At 35.6% G+C, this 21,501-nt stretch overlaps 1 protein-coding gene across 2 annotated transcripts in view; it reads right to left on the bottom strand.

Moving 5' to 3' along the window:
• Positions 1-3,601: 3,601 nt before the first annotated feature.
• Positions 3,602-21,501, bottom strand: part of LOC127814142 (serine/threonine-protein kinase BSK7-like) — a 39,668-nt gene continuing 21,768 nt past the window's right edge. For both annotated transcript variants that reach the window (XM_052355424.1, XM_052355425.1), the window contains 5 exons: positions 18,542-18,627; positions 17,466-17,654; positions 15,903-16,055; positions 5,846-5,959; positions 3,602-4,432 (listed from right to left, as the gene is read on the bottom strand). In XM_052355424.1, the coding sequence (XP_052211384.1) occupies positions 4,187-4,432; positions 5,846-5,959; positions 15,903-16,055; positions 17,466-17,654; positions 18,542-18,627 (788 nt within the window). In that variant the 3' untranslated portion in view covers positions 3,602-4,186. The remainder of the gene's footprint in view (positions 4,433-5,845; positions 5,960-15,902; positions 16,056-17,465; positions 17,655-18,541; positions 18,628-21,501) is intronic.

Raw genomic sequence — 21,501 nt, 5'->3', positions numbered from 1 at the left:
AGGTGTTGTATGGTAGACAATGTAGGTCACCCTTAGGTTGGTTTGAGGTTAGTAAGAGGCGACTTATTGGCCCAGATCTGGTTGGCCAAAGCATGGAGATCATCCAGATAGTTCATGATAGGCTTTTGACAGCTCAAAGTCATCAGAAGTCGTATGTGGATCGTAGACATCAACCCTTAGAGTTCGCAGTTGATGATTTAGTGTACCTTAAAGTATCGCCTATGAAGGGGGTAATAAGGTTTGGGAGGAAAGGCTAGCTCAGTCCCTGGTATGTTAGACCTTTTCGAGTCCTTAGGAGGATTGGGAGGGTAGCCTACGAGTTGGCACTACCACCGTCGATGGATGGAGTGCACCATGTATCTCATGTGTCGATGTTACGCGAGGTTATTGGAGATCCCTCTCACGTTTTGCCCCCGACAGCACCCGTTATGATCCAACCAAGCTTTCAATATGAAGAGCAACCTGTTAAGATTTTAGATAGGCATGTCAGAAAGCTTAGATCTAAGGAAATAGCTTCCATTAAATTCCAGTGGAGCAACCATAGTGAGGATGAGGTCACTTGGGAGATGGAAGATGCCATGAAAGAGAAATATCCCTATTTGTTTCCTTGAAATTTGAGGACGAATTTTTATAAGAGGGGCAGAATGTAAAGATCTAGAAAAAATAAAAAATAAATAATAATAATAATAATAATAATAATAATAATAATAATAATAATAATAATAATGATGATAATAATAGTATTAATAATTTAATTCTAAAAAATATATAATAAAATAAAATAACAAATATATATAATAAATAAAAAAATGGGAAAATATAAAAGAAAAGAGGGAGGCGCGCGGGCAGCCACCCTCCCCTAGAAATCTGCTAACTCTCTCTTTTTCTCTCTCGCTCTCTCTCTCGAATTTTTGCCAATTTCAAGCGATCGAGCTGTTCGATCTTCAATCCGACTGCTTCAATTGAGAATTTTGGAGTTATTCTCATAAAAGTTCGTAAAAAATGGATAGTAAATGGCCTTAATAGTGCTAAGCAAGTGATTGAGTAGAATAAAAGATGCAATGTTTATGTGAATAGTGACACCGATGAATTCATAAGCATAACTTGTTCAAAACTTTCATGGATTTCGATTTCATCTTGTGCCACTATACTAAGGTAATGTTCAAATCGAAAGATATATTATTTTATACATAAACATATTTTGATCTTCTTCAATTAGAGTATTAATTTATATTTGAACAAGTGGTAGATTGTTAGAAATTTAAGTTATTCAAAATAAATTAAACAACTCTTGAATGGTCAAATATTAAAAGGTTGTATCTTTTCAAAATTCTAACCACCCTAGTCTTGAATATTGAAAGGTTGTATCCTTTTAAAATTCTAAATAAAATTTGAAATGTTGTTTCCTTTCCAAAAAATGGAGGATGTTTCCTTTCAACATTCTAACTAAAATTTTAAAAGATTGTTTCTTTTCAAAATTTCTAATTATATATATATTTAGATAATTATGAAAATTAAAGACAAGTAGAATACGTTTGAAACACAAGTTTTTTTTCTATTGAAAAAGATCAAAACTCTTTCTATTATTTCAAAATTTGATTTCTTCATTTTTTTTTTTTAGTACAGAAATTAAAAAGAACTTGTCATATTTATTAAAGTAATTTGATAAATCTTCACAGCAAACTCAAAGTGGAGAGAGGACAAATTTCGCGTTTAGAAAAGTGATTTTTATTGTGTTTCAAGTCTTCTACGACTCGAAGATTTTTTACAAAAATTTCTTATTTTTTATTGATATTGTTTCATTTTAAGTTTTGTACTTATTTTTCACAATTTTCATTATTGTAATATCCAAGTATCCCCGGTTAACAACTTAACAAACCACAAAGCCCCGTTGATATGTAGAATGAGACCCAATTATGCAAACGAAAATATGTTAGTTTGTCTTTTAACAATGACTCAAGTGATAATCAACATGAGATAATGATTACAAAAAAAATTTTTATCTCTTCACGTGAATATTTTTAATTATTTTTTGTATACCCAAAAGGAAAGCTAGCTATTAGTTGAGAGTAATGGCAACGATATAGGCAATTGGGCATTTGTGATGCATTGATTAAAAACAATAAAGGAGGCGAATGTTATTGGACCGTAGCAACGACACAAGAGGGGTAGTAACTCGTGAGACTAAAATTAAAGCGCTTTATTTAGTTGTCATGAATATAAGAATTCTAATTGGACTTTGATATATATAATATAAAAATATCGAACTCATAAGCCTTTTATATAATTTTTATATAGATTATTATATATGCATATGATAAGGTCGTCTTATGTCGGAATCAAATAGTTTTAATTTTCACAAAATAAAAGATATATAATATTCAAGTCAATAAGATTATGATTTTCTTTTTCTTAATAATTTTCATTGTTTGTTTGCTAGTCACAAATAAGGTTAAAAAGATGGGTTAAATTTTCATATCACTCTTGAAGTTTATCTAAATTATATCAACCATTTATGTGTTTTTAAAAAATTACTTCTTGTGCAACACATACTCTTTTGCTATTAAATAACTATAGTTAATTTTATTTTAAAATTTCTAAAATACCTCTCTTTACTATTCTAAAATATAAAAAAAAATTACAAGATCAAAATACACACTGACAAATCCATTATGTAGTGGATTTGCTAGTCAGAATCCACATTAGTGCGTATTAGTGTGCTCACCGACAAACCCACTATATAGTGGGCTCCATATGAAAGGGAGTGAGAAAGAGAGAGAGTGGTGGATAGGTGTGAGCTCTTTTGAAACCTTGAAAAATCAAGATGAAATTTTTGAATCTAAAGATCTCACTTTAAAGAAGTCCAAAGTTTTAAATTTGAAAAACCCTTTCGAATTGACTTCTTTGAACCCTAAAAGGTTTTTCGAACAAAAAAATTTTGTTTGAACCCTAAAGTGTTTCAATTCGAACAAAAAGGTCTCGATTTAAATTAAAATATGAGTTTCTTCAATTTAAATGAAAAAGTTCCGTTCAAATCCAAAGTTTCCATTCAAATAAATCGAACTCCAATCTAGGTTTTGATTAAAGAGAGATATAGAGATAGGGGATGGATATATAAAAAGACATAAAAAAGAGATTTTGGGGAAAGAAAAGGAGATGAGAATGGAATAAAATACATAATAGAAAGAATAACTGGGCGGTCACAAATGTAAGAGCAAAAGAAATGACACAATGAGAATTGTTAGTGTAAGAAACAAGGTCAAATGGTCGATTTAGGTGAAATCTTATCAATAAATGAGGTAGGTGACATTTTAAAAAACACGAGATCTCGATGCAATTTAAGAAAAACTCAAAAGGGAATTTATCCTAAAAGAATTGTCTAAAAGTATCCACAAGAGGTGTTAACTTTCTATGTATCCTATCATGTCATTTAAAATTTTATTAGAAGCAAATAAGAAGCCTTTTTCGTGATATCATTGTTCTAAATAATAAATTCCACAACTCAGAATCCGTTACCTTTGTTATTAGAAGCAAATAAGAAGCCTTTTTTTGTGAAATTGGGCATACATTTGCTATCAATAGAGCCTGAGAAGTGTTAAGGTAGAGAAACAGAAAAGTACATTGAAATTACTTCGAGATAATGTAGCCTAATTAATAGATAAAAATCACAAACAAGCAGAAAGCACCAATTTCACAACAGTTGAAAGCCATATGCACTGTACATAAATTACAGCATGGCAACAATCTCACTTGTACCCCGCCCCCCGCCAAACCAAAAAAAAAGCAAATTAAAAGTTTGTCCCCTATGAACATCGATCCAATACCATCTGAAATTATTCCCAATGTCTCTGTTATTGGACAAGGTCAGCTAAATGTCAGCAGGGACAAAGTTGCCATAAAAACACCATAAGATGCATATCATCCCCATTGCCCCCATTAACTGGCCAAACAAACCGATCCAATAATGTCCCAAAGAAAGATTCAATTAAGAAGACAGCAAAACCAACCAGTCATGCAAGCACAAGACTGAGAATAATCTGTGTTCATTAAACCTGTGTTCCTTTTTGGGGTTAAGCTTGTGTTTTGCCTGAAACTCAAGAAGCTTGTTGTGCTCCATTTACAATGACCACCTCCAGAAAGAATGAATTCAGCAACAGGAACGGGTCAGGCCACCTCTTTTCCATTATTAGGAAGTGCCATTTCTCTTCTCTTCAAGTATCAAACCCTCTCTGAGTGCAATTTGTGCCTCATTCTCCCTTCCCAAAGCAAATAGACTAGCAGCTTGCAGATAGGATGCAATATGCCACACCGGGGATATTACTTGTGCTTGAACTGCATCATTTAGGGCTTCCTGTGGCATATCATTCATGAGATATGACAAGCTGCGGCGAGCAAAAACTGTTGGGGAGACCATGGTTCCGACATCAATGAACTGCAGATGAAGTTAACAATTAGGTCAAAAGATGAAAAACCACTTTCTTGTGTAGAACAAAATATGATACATTAAAGTCATTTGAATGGTATGTTTGTTGTTTCCCACGAGAAAACCATACATAGTGATTTCACTCGTGGAACAATGTGCACACAGCTTATACTTGAAACATGGGCAACCTTGGATAAGAATCCAATGTGATTGTTTGCATTTTAGTCTTCTTATTTTTTTTTACTACTATTATGCAGGTTTGTATTATCTCCTTTACCCATTAAAAGTCACAAAACCATCAATTAACTTTTCTGAACACATTAATGTTATCATCCAGTGAAGAAATAACATCCCTCCGCACCTTTATTTCTCTTGCCCCCTTGTTCACTAGGCACAAGTTAATTTTTTGAAGAATATACACAAAACTAAAATATGTGTACAGAGACAACATATGCCTTAATCCAACTAGATGGGTCGACTACATAAATTACAGCCAGCCAATTATCTCTATGTATGGTCATGTTTTGTAGAACCCCCATAACTCATTTCATGCCTAAAAATTTCTAAGTTTTTCTTGGCTTTTCTCTAGCTCTTTTGTTGAAGACTTCTTACAACCTGTCTACTTTCGTCACATCAACCTCTATTGTATTCTACTTATATGATCAAACCATCCTAGTAACCTTTATTGTATTCTTCTTATATGATCAAGCCATCTCATGTCTCATGCATATATTTTTAATAGGAGTCACTCTGATCTTATTATGAACAACATCAATTTTAACTTTATTCCTTTTCATATGGTTACATATCTAATCTAATCTCATCTTATATTTTTTTTTTTTATAGTTCTAATGGAGTTTTACTATCATCTAAAAATTCGGATGTACTTTTTCATTTACCTATCCCACCATAATTCTATGAGCAACATTCTCATTATCTCTCCATGGTTTTAGATGAGTGATCCAACATATGTGAACTAAAATGAATTAATTTCCAAATCTCACCGTAACATCATTTACTAATATTTTTAATGAAATAAATTCACATTTCTTATATTGGGTTTTCAATGTACTCAAGACATTTAGGTGGTGTTCTCTTCATATTTCAGTTTTTAGTTTTGATTTTTGAATTCATTTTCAGTTTTGTGTTTTGAGTGTCTGTTTTGAGATTGCTAAAAATGCGTTTTTTTTGTCATTCTGAAAAAGTATCTCTCAAAATGCATTTTCTTTGTTTTGTTGTATGCTATTTGCAACTTATGATACACCAGAATGTTGTCCTGTGTTTATCCTGGACAAGAAATAGCAATAAATAGAGATGCAGATCTAGATCCATGAGGCATGAGGTAGCTAATGGAAGAAAACAACTGGCAGGTTGAAGTGCAAATTAATTAGAAGAACTCATACTGGTGGTCAACATTTTAACCTGTGTGTAGCATTCACTTGCAGTTCTGAAATCTTTATGCCTGAAAGCAGAATCACCCTTCTTCTTTGAGTTCAATGTCTCTTGCATCTGGTTTGTCCACATCTGGAAGGAAAGCTATAAAGAAAGTAACGAGAGTATTAAGCAGGACTCAGGAAATAGCTATAAGCCTATAACTATAAGACATAAGCCTGAATATAAGTACATTCGTATGGGAAGAAACACTGATACAGATGTGAGTACAAAAACAAATAAAAAAACAATATTTACCAGCCTTAATCCCACTAGAAGGGGGAAATAGAGAAGATACAACAATTTGAAATGACAACACCAAAACCATAAGGATACAACAATATATATAGATATGTGTGTGTGTGTTTTTATTAGCATTGTTATCTCTACTTGTGCATTCCTATCTACAGTCAGTCCCAAGCCCAAATAAAGGAGGGTTGTACTTCTTGCATGTTGTAAAAAATGAGCTAGAGCCATTGCATCAACGTCCAGATGTAGTGTTAAAAATGCAAGGATTCTCACATTTTGATGAATGAATGAGTAAACAAGTTAGTCCAAGATTAAAAATTAAGGATTGAATCATGAATATTAGGATATTGACAAGAAAATATATTTAGCGTGGACGTGGATTGGACAAAAATTAATATCATGTGTCTCCCAGAGATGAGATGGGTTGGAGAGAATGATAAAATGTTGATTGAATCTGGATATGAACTTTGGTACACAGGAATAATTGAGGAAAGAATGAAGTGGAGATTATTACGGATAAAACTTTTAAAATGGCTTATCAACTACCCAAATAGACTACTTTTTTTATAAGATAAGAAAACCACTTACAATGTAAGGATTGTTAAGTTATACTAGGAGAATGTCTAACCACTCAACTTATTGACGTCCATATCAAAAAAAGAAAGAGAAAAAATGATACAAAACGAAGCCCAATAATCAAGCAATGGGATTTAAAAGGTGAAAAAACAAACTATTTTTAAGGGGAAAATGTTGCAGAAAGAGCTTAGACCATAAAGGAGACAGAAACCAAATATGGATTGTGGAAAAGAATACTTTTCTGTATTGTGTTATGAAACGATACACTAGATATGCATTACTAGTGTGGATCCCAATTTAGGCAACCAATCCCAAATAATTAGGGATTAGTCAACTTAATCAAGGAAGAAAATAAGGGAAACAATACCAATAAGGTAACATAATCTTATCCTAATAAAAGGAAGCTCTAGAAATAAGAAAATAGAGATATTCTAGGAAGGAAGGAATTGTAGGAGAGATTTCTAGATTTCTAACAATCTCCCTCTCAAGTTGGTGAGTGGATATCATCCATTCCCAACTTACTGATGATCTCCTAAAATCTTAACATCAGTAGTCCCTTGGTTAATACATTCTCTAGTTGGTTATTAGTTAGAATGTAAGGAGTACTAATCAATCCACAATCAAGCTTTTCCTTTATGAGGTGCCTATCTACTTCAATATGTTTGGTTTGACCATGTTGAACTGGATTGTGAGCTATATTAATGGCTAACTTCTTGTCACGATAAAGTCTCATAGTCCCTTCTTGCTTAACTTTGAGAAACAATGATCTTGAGCCATAGAAGTTCGCATACTCCATTCACCAGTGCTTTAAGTTCAACTTTTGCACTAGATCTAGCAACACACTTTGTTTCTTACTTTTCCAAGTTACTAAGTTCCTTCCCATAAAAGTACAATAGCCTAATGTGGATCTTTTATCTGTGAGAGACCTAGCATAATCAGCATCGGTATAGGCTTCAATAATCAACTTGGTACCAAGTTGATTATAGTAGGGCAAGAAGTACTCTTATCAATCCAAACTACAAAATAATTGGAAAAGGATAATACTTCCTATTGAAGCCTATACCGATGTTGATTCTTGAAGCCTACACTTTGTTTGGATCGATAAGAGTAATTCTTGCACTGCTACTGAGACTTCCAGTTTCTTTTAGCAGATCCAAAATGTACTTCCTTTGAAATATAATGATGCCCTTCTTAGAATAGGCCATCTCAATACCAAGAAAGTATTTGAGCTTGCCGAGGATCTTGATCTCAAATTCTCGAGCTAGACACTTTTTTTTTTTTTTTAAGTTGGGCTAGACACTTCTTGAGGGACTCTTATTCAATTTATCATCCCCAGTCACAATTATATCATTAGCATACACCAAGAGTAGTGACCATACCTTGACTTGAATGCTTAATAAACAATGTGTAGTCTCCCCTACTTTGCTTGCAGCATATCAAGCATTGTTTTTGTGAATTTTCCAAACCATGCTCTCAGGGATTGTTTGAGACCATACAAATCCTTTTTTAGTCCACATACGTGATTTGCTCCAAAGTTCTTGTCAAAACCTAGTAGAGGCTCCATAAAAAGTCCCTCTTCTAGCTCCCCATGTAAGAATGTATTCTTCACATCAAGTTGTGACAAAAACCAATTAAAATTAGTTGCAAGGAAGAGCAATACTCGTACCATATTCATTTTTGCTATCGGCACAAATGTCTTTTGGTAATCAACTCCACAAGTTTGAGTATACCCTTTGGCAACCAGACTTGCCTTGTACCCATCAAGGGTTCCATCTACCTTATACTTGGGGGTGCAGAGCCATTTGCATCCTACCGATTTCTTTCCCACAAGTGAAGTCACAACATCCCACGTGTTATTCTTCTTTATTGCATGCACCTCCTATTTCATAGGTTGTACCCAATCCTTATTATCTAAAGCCTCACTTACTAAGGTGGGAATAGCAACTAAATCAAGAACAACGATAAAGGCTTTGGGTTGAGGTGTTAGTCTGTGAAGTGAAACAAACTGAAAAGATGGTACATTTCCAGCTAGCTTTTCTCAATGCAATAGATAAATCTAAATCACAAAATTCAAGGTTCATCAACAAATAGAGTAGGTTGAGTGATTTCATTACCTAATATCGGTTCAGTTGCTTGAATTTGTGTCAATTCTGGATTGGACTTGGCCTCCTTGAGTAAACTTGCAGTTTGGTTGGCTTCGGAGCTTTGGACTTGGTTCAACTAGTTGGTGTTGTTCTTAAGCCATGATGTCCTCCAATGAATCAGGTGGAGATGAAAAAAGATGGTATATAAGTGGAGGAAGAGAGTGGTAGTGTGAAGTTTAATCCTCTTATCTTCCAATGAATTTTCCCCCTGAAGATAGGGATTGGAGGATTGGAAATAAAGCTCTTTTCATTGAATGTGACATCCATGGGAACAAAGACTCTACGAGTCAATGGATGATGACATTTATAGCTTTTTTAAGTGTTGCAGTTGTTGGAAAGAAGAAGAATAATCCAATCTTATTCATTCTGAAGAAGAACTATAGTATCTATACACGCCTATCAATCATATAGGCAGTTTCCTAAATCTAATTAGGAAGACTCCTAATTAGATAGTTTCCTAAACTAAGTTAGGAAATATATACAAAAAAAGAAATAACTTACAACTGTAAAATACAATAGAATACAATCTAATCTTGACAAGATAATCAACATAATACACGATACAAATAAGGAACGAATCTACTCGTTCTCCAACACTCCCCCTCAAGATGGTGAGTGTATATCATGCATTCCCATCTTGCTCAACAATTTGTGGTAGACAAGATCTGGTAAGCCTTTAGTCAAAACATCCGCCAATTGCCCTCCTATAGGAATGAAGGGTGCACAAATTAGTCCACTCCCAAGTTTTTCCTTGATGAAATGCCTATCAACCTCAACATGCTTTGTCCTATCATGTTGAACCGGGTTATGAGTTATGATTATGGCTAACTTCTTGTCACAATAAAGCCTCATAGGAGCTGACCACTGGATTTTCAAGTCTATTAAGGAAAATTTCATCCATAGTAGTTCGCAGATACCTAAGTCCATAGATCTGAATTAAACTTCAACACTAGATCTAGCCAACACATTTTGTTTTCTACTTCGCCAAGTAACCAGATTTCCACCTAAAAAAGTGCAATAGCCTAAAGTAGATCTCCCACAAGGGATCCACAAGGGACCCTTGCATAATTGGCATCTGTGTATGCTTCTAATGATAATTCTCCACTCTTTTTAAATAGAAGACCCTTACATGGAGAACCCTTAAGATAGTGAAGTATCCTGTGAACAAACTTTAGGTGACTTTCCTTAGAATCATGCATGAATTGGCTAGCCACAGTCACTGCATAAGCAATGTCTGGTCGAGTATGAGACAAATAAAATGAGTCCCCCTACTAACCGTTGATATGATCCCTTATCCACTAATCCTACTTCAGAATCAACACCAATCCTGTGATTTGGTTCAATAGGTGTATCAAGTGCCCAGCTTCCAAGCATGCCAATTTTAGCTGAGAAATAAATATCCCTTTCTTAGATCGAGCTACTTCAATTCCCATAAAGTATTTCAATTTTCCTAACTCCTTGATCTCAAATTCTCTAGCCAAACACCCCTTTAATTGTTCTATTCCTTCTTTATCATCACCAGTAACAACAATATCATCCACATAGACTAACAGTGTTGTCATTCTTCCTGAAACTGAATGATGAATAAATAAAGTGTGGTCACCTTGACTTTGCTTGTAACCCAACCCAAGCATAACCCTGGTAAACCTCCAAAACCAGGCTCTAGGGGACTATTTCAGCCCATAGTGGGTCTTTTTCAATTTGCACACAACATTCTCCTCTTTCATTTGCAGCCCAAATTCAGGGGGAACTTCCATATAAATCTCTTCTTCTAACTCCCCATGTAAAAAAGCATTTTTCATATCAAATTGGTGTAATTGCCAATGACAACAACACCCCAACAATGTTCATTTTTGCTACGGGGGCAAAGGTTTCAAGGTAGTCTAACCCATAGGTTTGAGCATACCGTTTAGTCACCAGCCTAGCCTTGTACTTTTCTAGAGACCCATCAGACTTGTATTTCACTGTAAACACCCATTTACACCCTACAGGGCTGCTTCCCTTTCGACAACTTAACCAACTCCCAAGTTTGGCTCTTCTCAAGAGCTACCATCTCAACCATCATGGCATCCTTCTAGTTTTCATCACTTAATGCTTCAAACACAATCTTTGGGATAGGAATGGTATTCAAGTTTGTTAAGAAGGTTTTATAGGCAGAGATAAGTGAGAGTAGGTCATGAATAGATGGATAGGATGTTTGGTGCAGGTCCAAGTTCCCTTTCTGAGGGCAATGAGAATGTCCAAGTCATTAAGTTCAGGTTTAGGCTAAGCATAGGTAATCAGGTCAAGCTCTGATATAGTTGGATCAACGGACAAAATAGCTTGAATAGATGAAGATCCTAGTTTAGAATTGGGATTACAGGAGTCTGGACTTGGTTTAGATGGTTCAACATGCATAGGATTAGGAACTGAGGCCCTTCGTCTTGAATACACCTTTAGTGGACTAGAAGTTGGTTGTAGTGTTTCCCTGTGTATCACATTTAGAGAATCTTGTCGGATGTCCTTTGAGTGAGATGAAGAATTTAGAGGAAAAAGAAGGTAGAATAGGAAGGAACAATTCTCTATTCTTTTCCTCCAAGAATTCAGTCTCCCCCTGAGGATAAGAATTACTGAAATATGGACTTTCCTCCACAAAACTTACATCAACTAAGACAAAAAAAAGTTTGGATGGTGGATGAAAACATTTGTAGTGGAGGAATACCCAACAAAGATGCATTTAAGGGCTCTAGGGTCCAATTTACTTCTAGTAGGTGAGTGATTATGGACAAAACTCACACAACCAAAAAAGGAAACAAACTAAGAAGGGAAATACTGAAAAAGGAAACAGAAATAATCTTCCCAATCTGATTTGAATCTTCTAATCTCCCAATAGTATGCTATTTGCTTATGACATTACTTCGGTGGATGAGACAAGAAGCATGAATACTAAGCTCAATATATAAACACTTCACAGTCTAGAGGTTTTGAGTTAAGTAAACTGATAATTGAATACATAAAATGTAAGTTTAGTAAAAATAGGTGTTGTTATGGTAAAATTCAAAGACCAAACCATACTAAGTAAAGATTAGTTTTAGATATCTTTGATCGATCATCCAACATAAAGCAAAGATTAATGAGTACGTTATCCATAGAATTAAAGCGGTACGTTATCCATAGAATTAAAGCAGAATGGCTAGAATGGAAAAGTGCATCCAACTTTATGTGATGGTAAGATTTTGTTAAAACTAAAAAGTAAATTTTGTAAGACAATTATAAGACCAACTTTGTTGTGTGGCATAGAATATTGGGCAGTAAAGCACTAACATATACAAAAGATGAGCAAAATAGATATTAGAATGTTAAGGATGTGGGGCCATGCAAGAAGAAACAAAATTAGACATGAGGTTATTCGTAATAAGGTTGACATGACTCCTACTGAAGGTAAGATATGTGAGGCACAATTAAGATGGTTTGGTCATTTAAGAAGAATATCAATAGAAGGTCATGTGTGGAAAACAAATTGAATGAAACAAATATCTAGTAAAAAAGGGTAGAGGCAAATCAAGAAAAATTTAGTGGGGCACATTAGTATTATACAAAGTTACAAGGGCCTTAGAGAAAATACAGGTTATAGATAGAAATGACTATCGAGCTAGACTCATGTAGTTTGACCCCCACATAGTCGGATAAAAGCTTCCTATGTTGTTTTCTACCAATATTGCTTGTTTATATATATTGCTGAGAGTAAAATAATAGTATAAAAGATAAAATCAACTCTCTATCTAACAATTTAAACTTTTAGATTAGATGGTCATTAACAATTTAACATGGTATCAAAGTAGGCAAAGGTTTTGAGTTCAAACTCACCACCAACCCAATATTTAAATTATTGCACATGGTTAGACCAGTTATTAGTGAAGCCTAACCACACGTGAAGGAGCATGTTAAGAGTAAAATAATAGTATAAAAGGCAAAGTTAACTCTCTATCTAATGACAATTAACAATTCAACGTATATAATAAACAAAAAATAGTAAAATATTGCAAAAGAACCGGTAATCCTCCAATATGAGGATACCATTCATTTTATAACAATGATAACATGACATAAAATACCATTAAATCCATAGTAATGATAATATTAGCATCATCCAACCAAAAAGGAAAAGAATAGCAGCTACTTTAACTAAAATTTAGACTAGGCTCAATTTAGAATTTTTTTTTTTATTTAATTCTTACCAATAACTTATGATGTTTGTAGATTTTACACTAAAAAGTTCTAAAAACTATATTAGAAACCCAATTGCATTCACATGAGCGGCTGTCACAAACCTAGTCCATGGGTAGTGTGTCCTAATAACATATAGTGTTTGTAGATTTTACACTAAAAAGTTCTAAAAACTATATTCGAAACCCAATTGTGTTCACATGAGCGGCTGTCACATACCTAGCCCATGGATACGCGTGTCCTACTCATTTTCAAAGATGAAAGTAAATAAAAAAACTAGGACATGCCATTTGGTATATTTGTGTGAGAGTTTGGATGAAGATAGTGTCCAAAACACATGTTGGACCTCGATAGAATACACAACATGGTGTGTCCATATATATATGTTCATGACAACCAAGATTTGATTCCATTGCTAATAAAATAAGAAGACTTGTGTAAATGAGAGAAAGAAGAACAGGAACATCTACATTCAAATGGGACTAAGAATCCCATGCCCATTTAACTAGTGACAGAAGTGTTAAACAGAGGGAAAACCATTTATCCATGCTAAAGAGAAGATGGATTCAGGCAGATAAGTAGACTGTTAGCTGGCATCCATATGCTTTAGGAGTGTCATATGGAATATCAACTAAACCAGAAACAAAATAAGAACACTAATAATAAGAGAACAGGGAAGATACAATAGGAAAATAAGATAGGTATAACATAAGAGAAACATGACCATTTGCAAGGCTGGAAATATGGCTATGCCTTACAATGCCTTGAAATTAAGATTCCATCAGTTGTTGTAAATGACATGTATCTGTCATTATATAATTTTGTTTGGTGTTTTTATGAGGGAGACAATATGGTTTTCATTCTTGAGATGTAACTCTCAAGAATGGAAACTGCTATCTATCATAATGCCTATTTATTGCCCTTAAAAACCATAAAATTAAAATATATATATATGTTCTATAACAATATCCCACCCAACATGATATCACAATATGGCATTTCTATTCCTGAAAAGCAGGAAAACTTTTAGTGACAAAATTGACTATTGACAAGTCTAAGTCACTTAAACCATTCAAGGCTTCAAAAAGGATTTATGAACATATGGAGTCATCAGCCCAGTTGCAACAATAACCTCTTGATGGAGGAACTTGTGGAAAGCTCAGAATGGGCCTGTATGGTTGGAGCCCTCTGAGAAGTAATAATAGGCATTGTATTTCTGTAGGATCATCTGAGACAAAGGACTACTCAAGCAAGGTGTGTGTGTGTGTGTTTATGTGTGTGTGTGTGAGACAAAGAGAGAGAGAAGGGCGGGGGAAGCAAAGTCCTGCTTCCAGGAGAATTATAGACATCAGAGAGTCTTAATCACTTCTGAAAACAGGTAAGCCCCTTTTGTTAGATTATTTGGCGCCATAGAATGAGATGGCCTTACACTAAGGTGGAGGCAACTTGGTGACAAATGGCTCCTCCTCCTTGACAAACAGTATGTATAGAGCATTAATGTGGGCTTGCAACCTACACAGCCTTCTTAACCAGGTTGGTTATGCAACACCCTTCATGTCTACCTAGAAGGGGTCATTGTCATCCTCAAAGGGACCACCTCTCCTTAACCAGTCAAGGCATGGTCCCCCCTCTCTGGCCAGAAAAGAGAGGCAAGCAACTTGACAAAACCCTACTCCAGTCTTCAAGAAACAATTTCCCAAAATTTTGGGGTTAGACCTTTAGGTCCTGCTTCCAATCCAGGACTGCTGAGGTGTAGTATGACCCAGGGAATGTACTTGACAAAAAGAATCCAGCTCAAAGACCAAGGCCTCTGGCCAAGGTATCATTGGGTGAGCAGTCACCTCTTGGCCAGGTGGGTTTTGCTAAGGTGATTTGTCAGCTGTGCTACAAGGAGGGCTCACCAAGCACATTACAAGAAAAGAAAGGAGATGGATTCATGCATCTGAGTCTAAGATAAGGCACTGCATGTGATCTTCCAGCCAGGCTGAGTGGTCCCTTCCTCACAAAGCCGTCATTAGGGTGCCTCAGTGTTTCCTTTGGCAAATAGCTCAAGTAACCAAAGTGCCACATGACAAACTGAATCATCATACTACAGAAAGCCTAATGTCATGCACCAAGGCTAAACGCCATGCAAGCACATGCAGGAAGCAACATGGGCAGCTGCAAGGAATACTGTTTGGGCATTCAGAATCTACTAAGAAAATATCTTGTCATATGAACGGTGAGCTAGGAAGATTCTAGATGGTCCTTGTGAAATGAGAAGTAACTTTGATATTTTAGTAGAGAGTTGCAGAATACTTTTATTGGCCATTGGATCAATTAGATTCTAGCCATCAGTCGATGAGGTGGTCGGTTCTATTTTGTAACTCAAACCTCCAAATCCTTCAGTTTCTATACAAAGTATTCTCTAAGAGCTCAGTACCACTTTCTCTCTCTAGCTCACTAGCTCCTTTCCTAGTCACCTTCAAAGCATGCAACAGGTTAGGCTTACTTAGCTGTCAGAAGGACTTGGATTAAGCTAAGTGCTGGACAACTCCCTCGGAGGAGTAATCAAATTGTGACACTAACCTATGCGCATGGGGTGACAAGGTTGCACAATGTGGGATCGGTAGTATGCACACCCTTGGATGAGAGAATGGCAGTCTGACAATTGATTTGAAAACAGTATCATGAATGGTCTTCACAGTTCCATTTTGATACCAAGCCCATCCACTAACTAAGAAGGTTTTCAGAATTTCCACAAGTTATGCCTCTTCAACATTACCTCACTCATTATACCCATTTACCACTAAATAACAAAATCTGAGAAAATACAAAAAATTTACCATGTATCAGCCGGACTTTAAATTTTCTAAAGGCATATCTACACAAACCTCAGTTGCTGCTCCCTCATCATCTTTATACCCAATCTTTTCTAGGATCTCATGTATGGCAGTCAAATCCATTCTTAAGCATGCGTCACCAAGTGGGCTTAAGGGCAAAGCTCCAGCACCATGCGGTATACCCATTAATACATGAGAAGGAACCTGCAAAACATAATCAGTCAGTTTGTTACACACTTCAAAGTCAATATATCAGATTTATCAGAGCAACTAGATTTACAAAAGGCCACCCTGGTTTCCATCTCAGATTCATAAATAAGAAGAAACCTGCAAAACATACTGCTGTCAGCTTATGATACACTACAACAACCACAATCACAAGCCTTAACCCCACTAGACTGATTTACTAGAGCAACTAGCTTCACAGAAGGCAACTCTGTTTTAATTCACAAAACTTTACCAACATGTGTTTGCAAGTTTACAGGCGCAGATACTGCAGCTACCATGAAATCAGAGAGGTATAATGGAACTGTTAGCACTGGCTAGGATGATTGTACCCAGTGAAAAGGGCTTGCATCATACAACAGTTGATAAGATAAGAGGTAGGTAGCCTTTCATCTCCTTTTAAAGGAGAAACTAATTCACGTTACTAAACTCAATCCCACAACATCTGGAGAGATGAGAAGGTAATATATGTAGTAGTATATGGTAAGCTATCATCCATCCACATCAGTTCTTTAGGAATCAAGAGTTAAGGCAGAAAAACACACCCTTTAAAAGAGTTGAGGCGGCAAAACACACCTTACACTTTTTATGCACAATGGAATAACTCGTGGACCTAGTTTATGCATCTGGCAAAAGGTTGTCTCATTGCAACATGAGGTCACCAGTTCCAACCACATACAGCCTCCTTACATGCAAGGAAAAGATGTATTCATCTTATCTACATCTAAACTTGCAATGGCGAAAGCATTGGGCTCTAGGTTGCCCTTTTCTAAGTTATAGAAGAGTGTTAAACTATACTCCACCTATGTCAGCCCCTAAGAATCAAGAGTTGATGCACAAAAGAATCCACTCTCCTTTTTTGTGTAGAATGGAATAAACTTTTGGTCCAAAGTTGTCGCTGGATGCAGCCAAGAAAATACCAAAGGCATTCAAAATCTCCATATTACAATAAGAATTAGACACCCTAAAAGAAGACAGAAAAACAAAACACTAAACAAAGTAAAAGAGAACACCCGGAGAATGCATTGTTAGAGAAAATACAATAACAGCTAGGCTGTCAACAGAAATAATGACAACCTTTCATACATTATTTTTCCAATTACACAATAGAGGTCTCACTTCCTCATGACTTCCATCTGAAAGGATACCTTCTTTCAAATAAACCCTCTCAAGTAGAAAAAAAAAAATTGCTCAAGCAACAAGCAATCAAGATGCCTGCTTGTGTATCACTCATGCAGTCCCTCTTGGGTTGGTACTTGATACAAGGAAAATACCATTATGAAGGGATAGCCTAAAAATTTTTACTAAAAACTATTTTAACATATCCAGATTGAGTTTCACAACAATTAGAGTAAGTGTCATGCTCTATCACTATAGAAAACAACCGACCTCAGTATCCTTCTGAAGAGGAATCAAAGCAGCAACCAATGATTTTGGATTTGGCCTCTCTCTTGGTTCATACTGCAAGCACCTTGAAGCTAAGCGTACCAATTCAGTCCCTTCATCATTAGAAAATTGGCCTTCCAAGCAAGAATCAGTTAGCATCTGAAGATTCTTGTCTCGTATTAGGTCAAGGGCCTGACATAAATATTCAACTAAACATTAGTGGCAAAAGCATGTGCAATGAAGTATTGGAGGATCCTAGCACAAAACTTGCAAGGAATATGTACAGATAATGTCAAAATCAAACTAACTAGAGTTTGTCACTAAATAAAAATAAGACTGAAGTCAGGTACAATTAACCAATGCATCTGATCATAAATACCAATTGGTCTCGCCTAGCCAAAGTGCATTAGTTCATTTACTTTGACATCTTCAGATTGCAAAACCTATAAACTATTGAATAAATTATAAGAATGCTCATAAATCCAGATTCCACAAAAGGTAAAAGCATTCCTTTGTTTTTCCTTGATCTTTCCCCCTGTTTTTGAGAGATAAAAGGCTTATGACGGATTCTACATTTACTTTCTTGCAGCAACAACAATCACAAGCCTTAATCCCATGGATGGGATCGGCCACCTAAATTCTAGACCCCTAACCATCTCTATCCATGATCATACCCTTGAAGTTACTGCAAATTGATATTAAAAGAACAGATCTTTCACGTTCCAGATAGCCTTATCACTATTTCAGTTTTGTCCTTTCTTCCTTGAACCTTTTTTATTTATACTTTATCTAGGTACCAGATCGAGGATGTGCACAGGCCACTGGATAATGGCAACAACCATAATACCAACTACCTAGAGACTTTACAAAAATGCTAGCTGACACCCTCTTGATCACATGTATCAGAATAGAAAAACTAGCAATTCACTCACCACACATTTTCCCATATGTACTGACTACACTGTTACACAATTTTTTCAAGAACTATTAGCAAAATGAAAAGAACTTCTAAAAACAAGCATTAATTTGAATGAATAAACATTTTTTATGAGTGGAAAATTTAGCAGTATAAGACTTACGTGGCTTGGAGGAATGTGCTTTCCACTGAGAAGGTCAAGTAAAAGGGTGCCAAAACTATAAATCACACTTTCTGCAGTTACTCTTCCTACAAGAAAGAAAAGTAAGAATAATCACATAGCATTAGAAAACAACCAACAGTACAGCAATTCTAACATATTCAAGAACATTACATTCATAACAAAGACAAAAAGCTTTTTAGCTTTCCACTGTCAAGCAAGTTGCCAACAAGGACAAAAAGCCTTTTAGCTGGTCAGACAAAACCTCCATTCTGTGATATTTTTCTCTTTTTTTTTTTTTTTTTTTTTTTTTTGGGGGGGGGGGGGGGGGGAGGTAATAAATGCACTAACTAATGTAAAGTACCCTAAATAGAAAGAGAATGAGAATATCTACTCTGCATGAAATCATTTCATTTTATTGTTGATATCAATTTTATCCAACAAAATGGATTTTATACTAATACATTAACATTGGCAAAAAGGTACGGAAGAAAAACAAATGGGAATGCGCATGGCGTGCACGTGTACAAGAGAGGGGGAGAGAGAGACAGTCTTATCCATGTGGAGAATTAATGTTGCATCTATTGGAATTTGAGCGAATACTTGTGTACGCACAAGTTAAACTTGATCAGATGGATCATGAATTGCTTAACGACAATGTGCTCATGAGATAGCTAGAGAGAGCTCAACGTGAGGTCTGAATAGCTCACAGTAGTTTAAGCTAACTCACTCCAGCTCACCCAGTTCACTCTAGCTCAAGTCAACTCAAGGTAGTTGGACCCAGCTTGGGGGAGTGACACTAGCTGAGTGATGTGTTATCAAGTGAGGTGGCAGTGACATGTCATCAGGTGATAACATGGCACCTTACATGGACTACTAGCCAATTGACATGTGACTTAACCACATGCTAACATATGTCAACACATAAACCTCTTTCTCTTCCTTATGGATGAAAGGTTACCATTATGGGTGGTTATACCAAGTTGGTTATAGGTGGTTACACCAAGGTAACCACACATCCTTTCACATCAAGTTGGTTTTGGGTGGTTACATGGAAGGTTCCATGAACCCTTTCTCCAAAGACAAGTCCTTTGGGAAGGGGTGGCACTCAAATATAAATAGAGCACCACCCATTTCATCCAGATGATGATCTTTTTGAGAGTATTTTGAGGATTGAAGGATTATACAAGTATTCTTCTAGAGAGAAGAATAAGAGACTAGCAAAGAAGGCATACTGGATTGTGAAAGTATTTTGGTTGCTGCTTCTTTAAGTTGGTAATCAAACTACCCTTGGTGTAGAGTTGTGTTTTTACAACAAATCGATCATAGTATTTAAAAGGTAGAGTTATCTATCTTGGAGTTTTCAAAGTAAGATTTCTATTCTGCTATTTTTCTATAAGAAATCTTTCAGCATCAGCTAAACTTGGCATTCCAACTGGCCATAGGAAAAGATAATTATGTGACAATCATGACAGCACTTTATCATGCCAACCAGCTTTCATGGTTGAATTAAGTATCAAAATTCATATTATTTTAGTGTCAATTATTCATGGAAATAGCAGGCTCCCTAAAAGATTTGTGATTTGTGATTTGTGATTTGTGAATCTATAATAAATTTTCATTTCATTATAACTCTTAAAGCCTACAGAACATTAGAGAAGGAACTGACAGACTCTCATATTGCCAATTCATCATAATCATCATCATTACAAGCCCTAATCCCATTAGGTGGGGTTAAAGCCTTAATCCCTTTAATGATTTTTCCCTTCACTGTAGCTCTTATGCATTGTTTGGCATCCGGATTAAATAGTGATGGGACTAAATAATCCTATCCTATGTTTGCTATTCAAAGTTTTAAGGAGGTATAAACTTAAATTAATCCTATCCCATGTTTGGTATAGTAAATCTTGAATGAGGTATAACTGGACATTAATTATAAAATGACTATTTTGTCCCAAAACTAAATGGAGAGAGAGAGTGAGAGAGAGAGAGGCAAGAGTTAATCAAGAGAAGGGGCAATCTTGTCCCTCTGGATCAGAACTTTAACCCACAGAAGTGGGATAAAATTAACCTTGGGGGAGGGATTAATTTATCCCACTTCTATGGATAAAATATGACTGGGTTTATTTTACCCAATCTCTTTTGAGATTCCAGATATTGTTATATCCTGTTAGATGGTATAGCCACCCTCTTATCCATGTGTCACGACCCCAAGGAACCCCAAGGATATATTAGTAATGCATGTCATGTGTTTTCCTTATTAGTTGCATTTTATGTTGTTATTAGCATCTTCAATTGTAAGCCTATAAATAGGCTTGAGAAGTTAGAGGAAGGAAGCTTAATGAATGATTTGAATCTCAATTCCCTCTCTCAATACTCTCCCACAGCTATTCTCTCCCTCCCTCAATTCTGTTTTGTTCTTCCTTGCCCTCTTCTCTGCTCTATCTTCTTCAAACTCTCATCCGAATTCCTTCCTAAACCCTAGGGTCATGACACCGTGTACTAAATGTGCTGCTAAAGTTTTACTAAACATTGGAGTGGGAACTAAATCCAACTTCTTGCACTAAACCACTATACATATTTGGGGTACTTTATAGAGTGATATAAAGATGTAAAAACAATTAAATTTAGAAAAAGAAATGGAAGAGAGAGAGAGAGAGAGAGCTCTTTATACCATCAAAGAAAATTTTACTGAGTTGCATTATGCACTAGCAGCAAATACAACAAAGGTAATGAAAAATTAATTCCAAAGCCTCATTAAGAAGAGAAGAGTTGGGAATTTCAAAAAACAAAAACAAAAAAATGAAAATGAAAAGAATCAGAACAAATGGGTTGAGTTAAGAGATTTTAAGCTTAATATCCAATTGTGACAAAACCAGAGAAATAAAGAAATAAAACCAAAAAATTGATCAATAACAATTTCAAGAAATAAAACAGTAAGAATTTTAAATGCATTTTATGTA

Source organism: Diospyros lotus, chromosome 12 (assembly GCF_014633365.1).
Source record: "Diospyros lotus cultivar Yz01 chromosome 12, ASM1463336v1, whole genome shotgun sequence".
NCBI lineage: Eukaryota > Viridiplantae > Streptophyta > Magnoliopsida > Ericales > Ebenaceae > Diospyros > Diospyros lotus.
The sequence above is the reverse complement of the archived record's forward strand: the minus strand, read 5'-3'. Positions and strand labels throughout refer to the sequence as shown.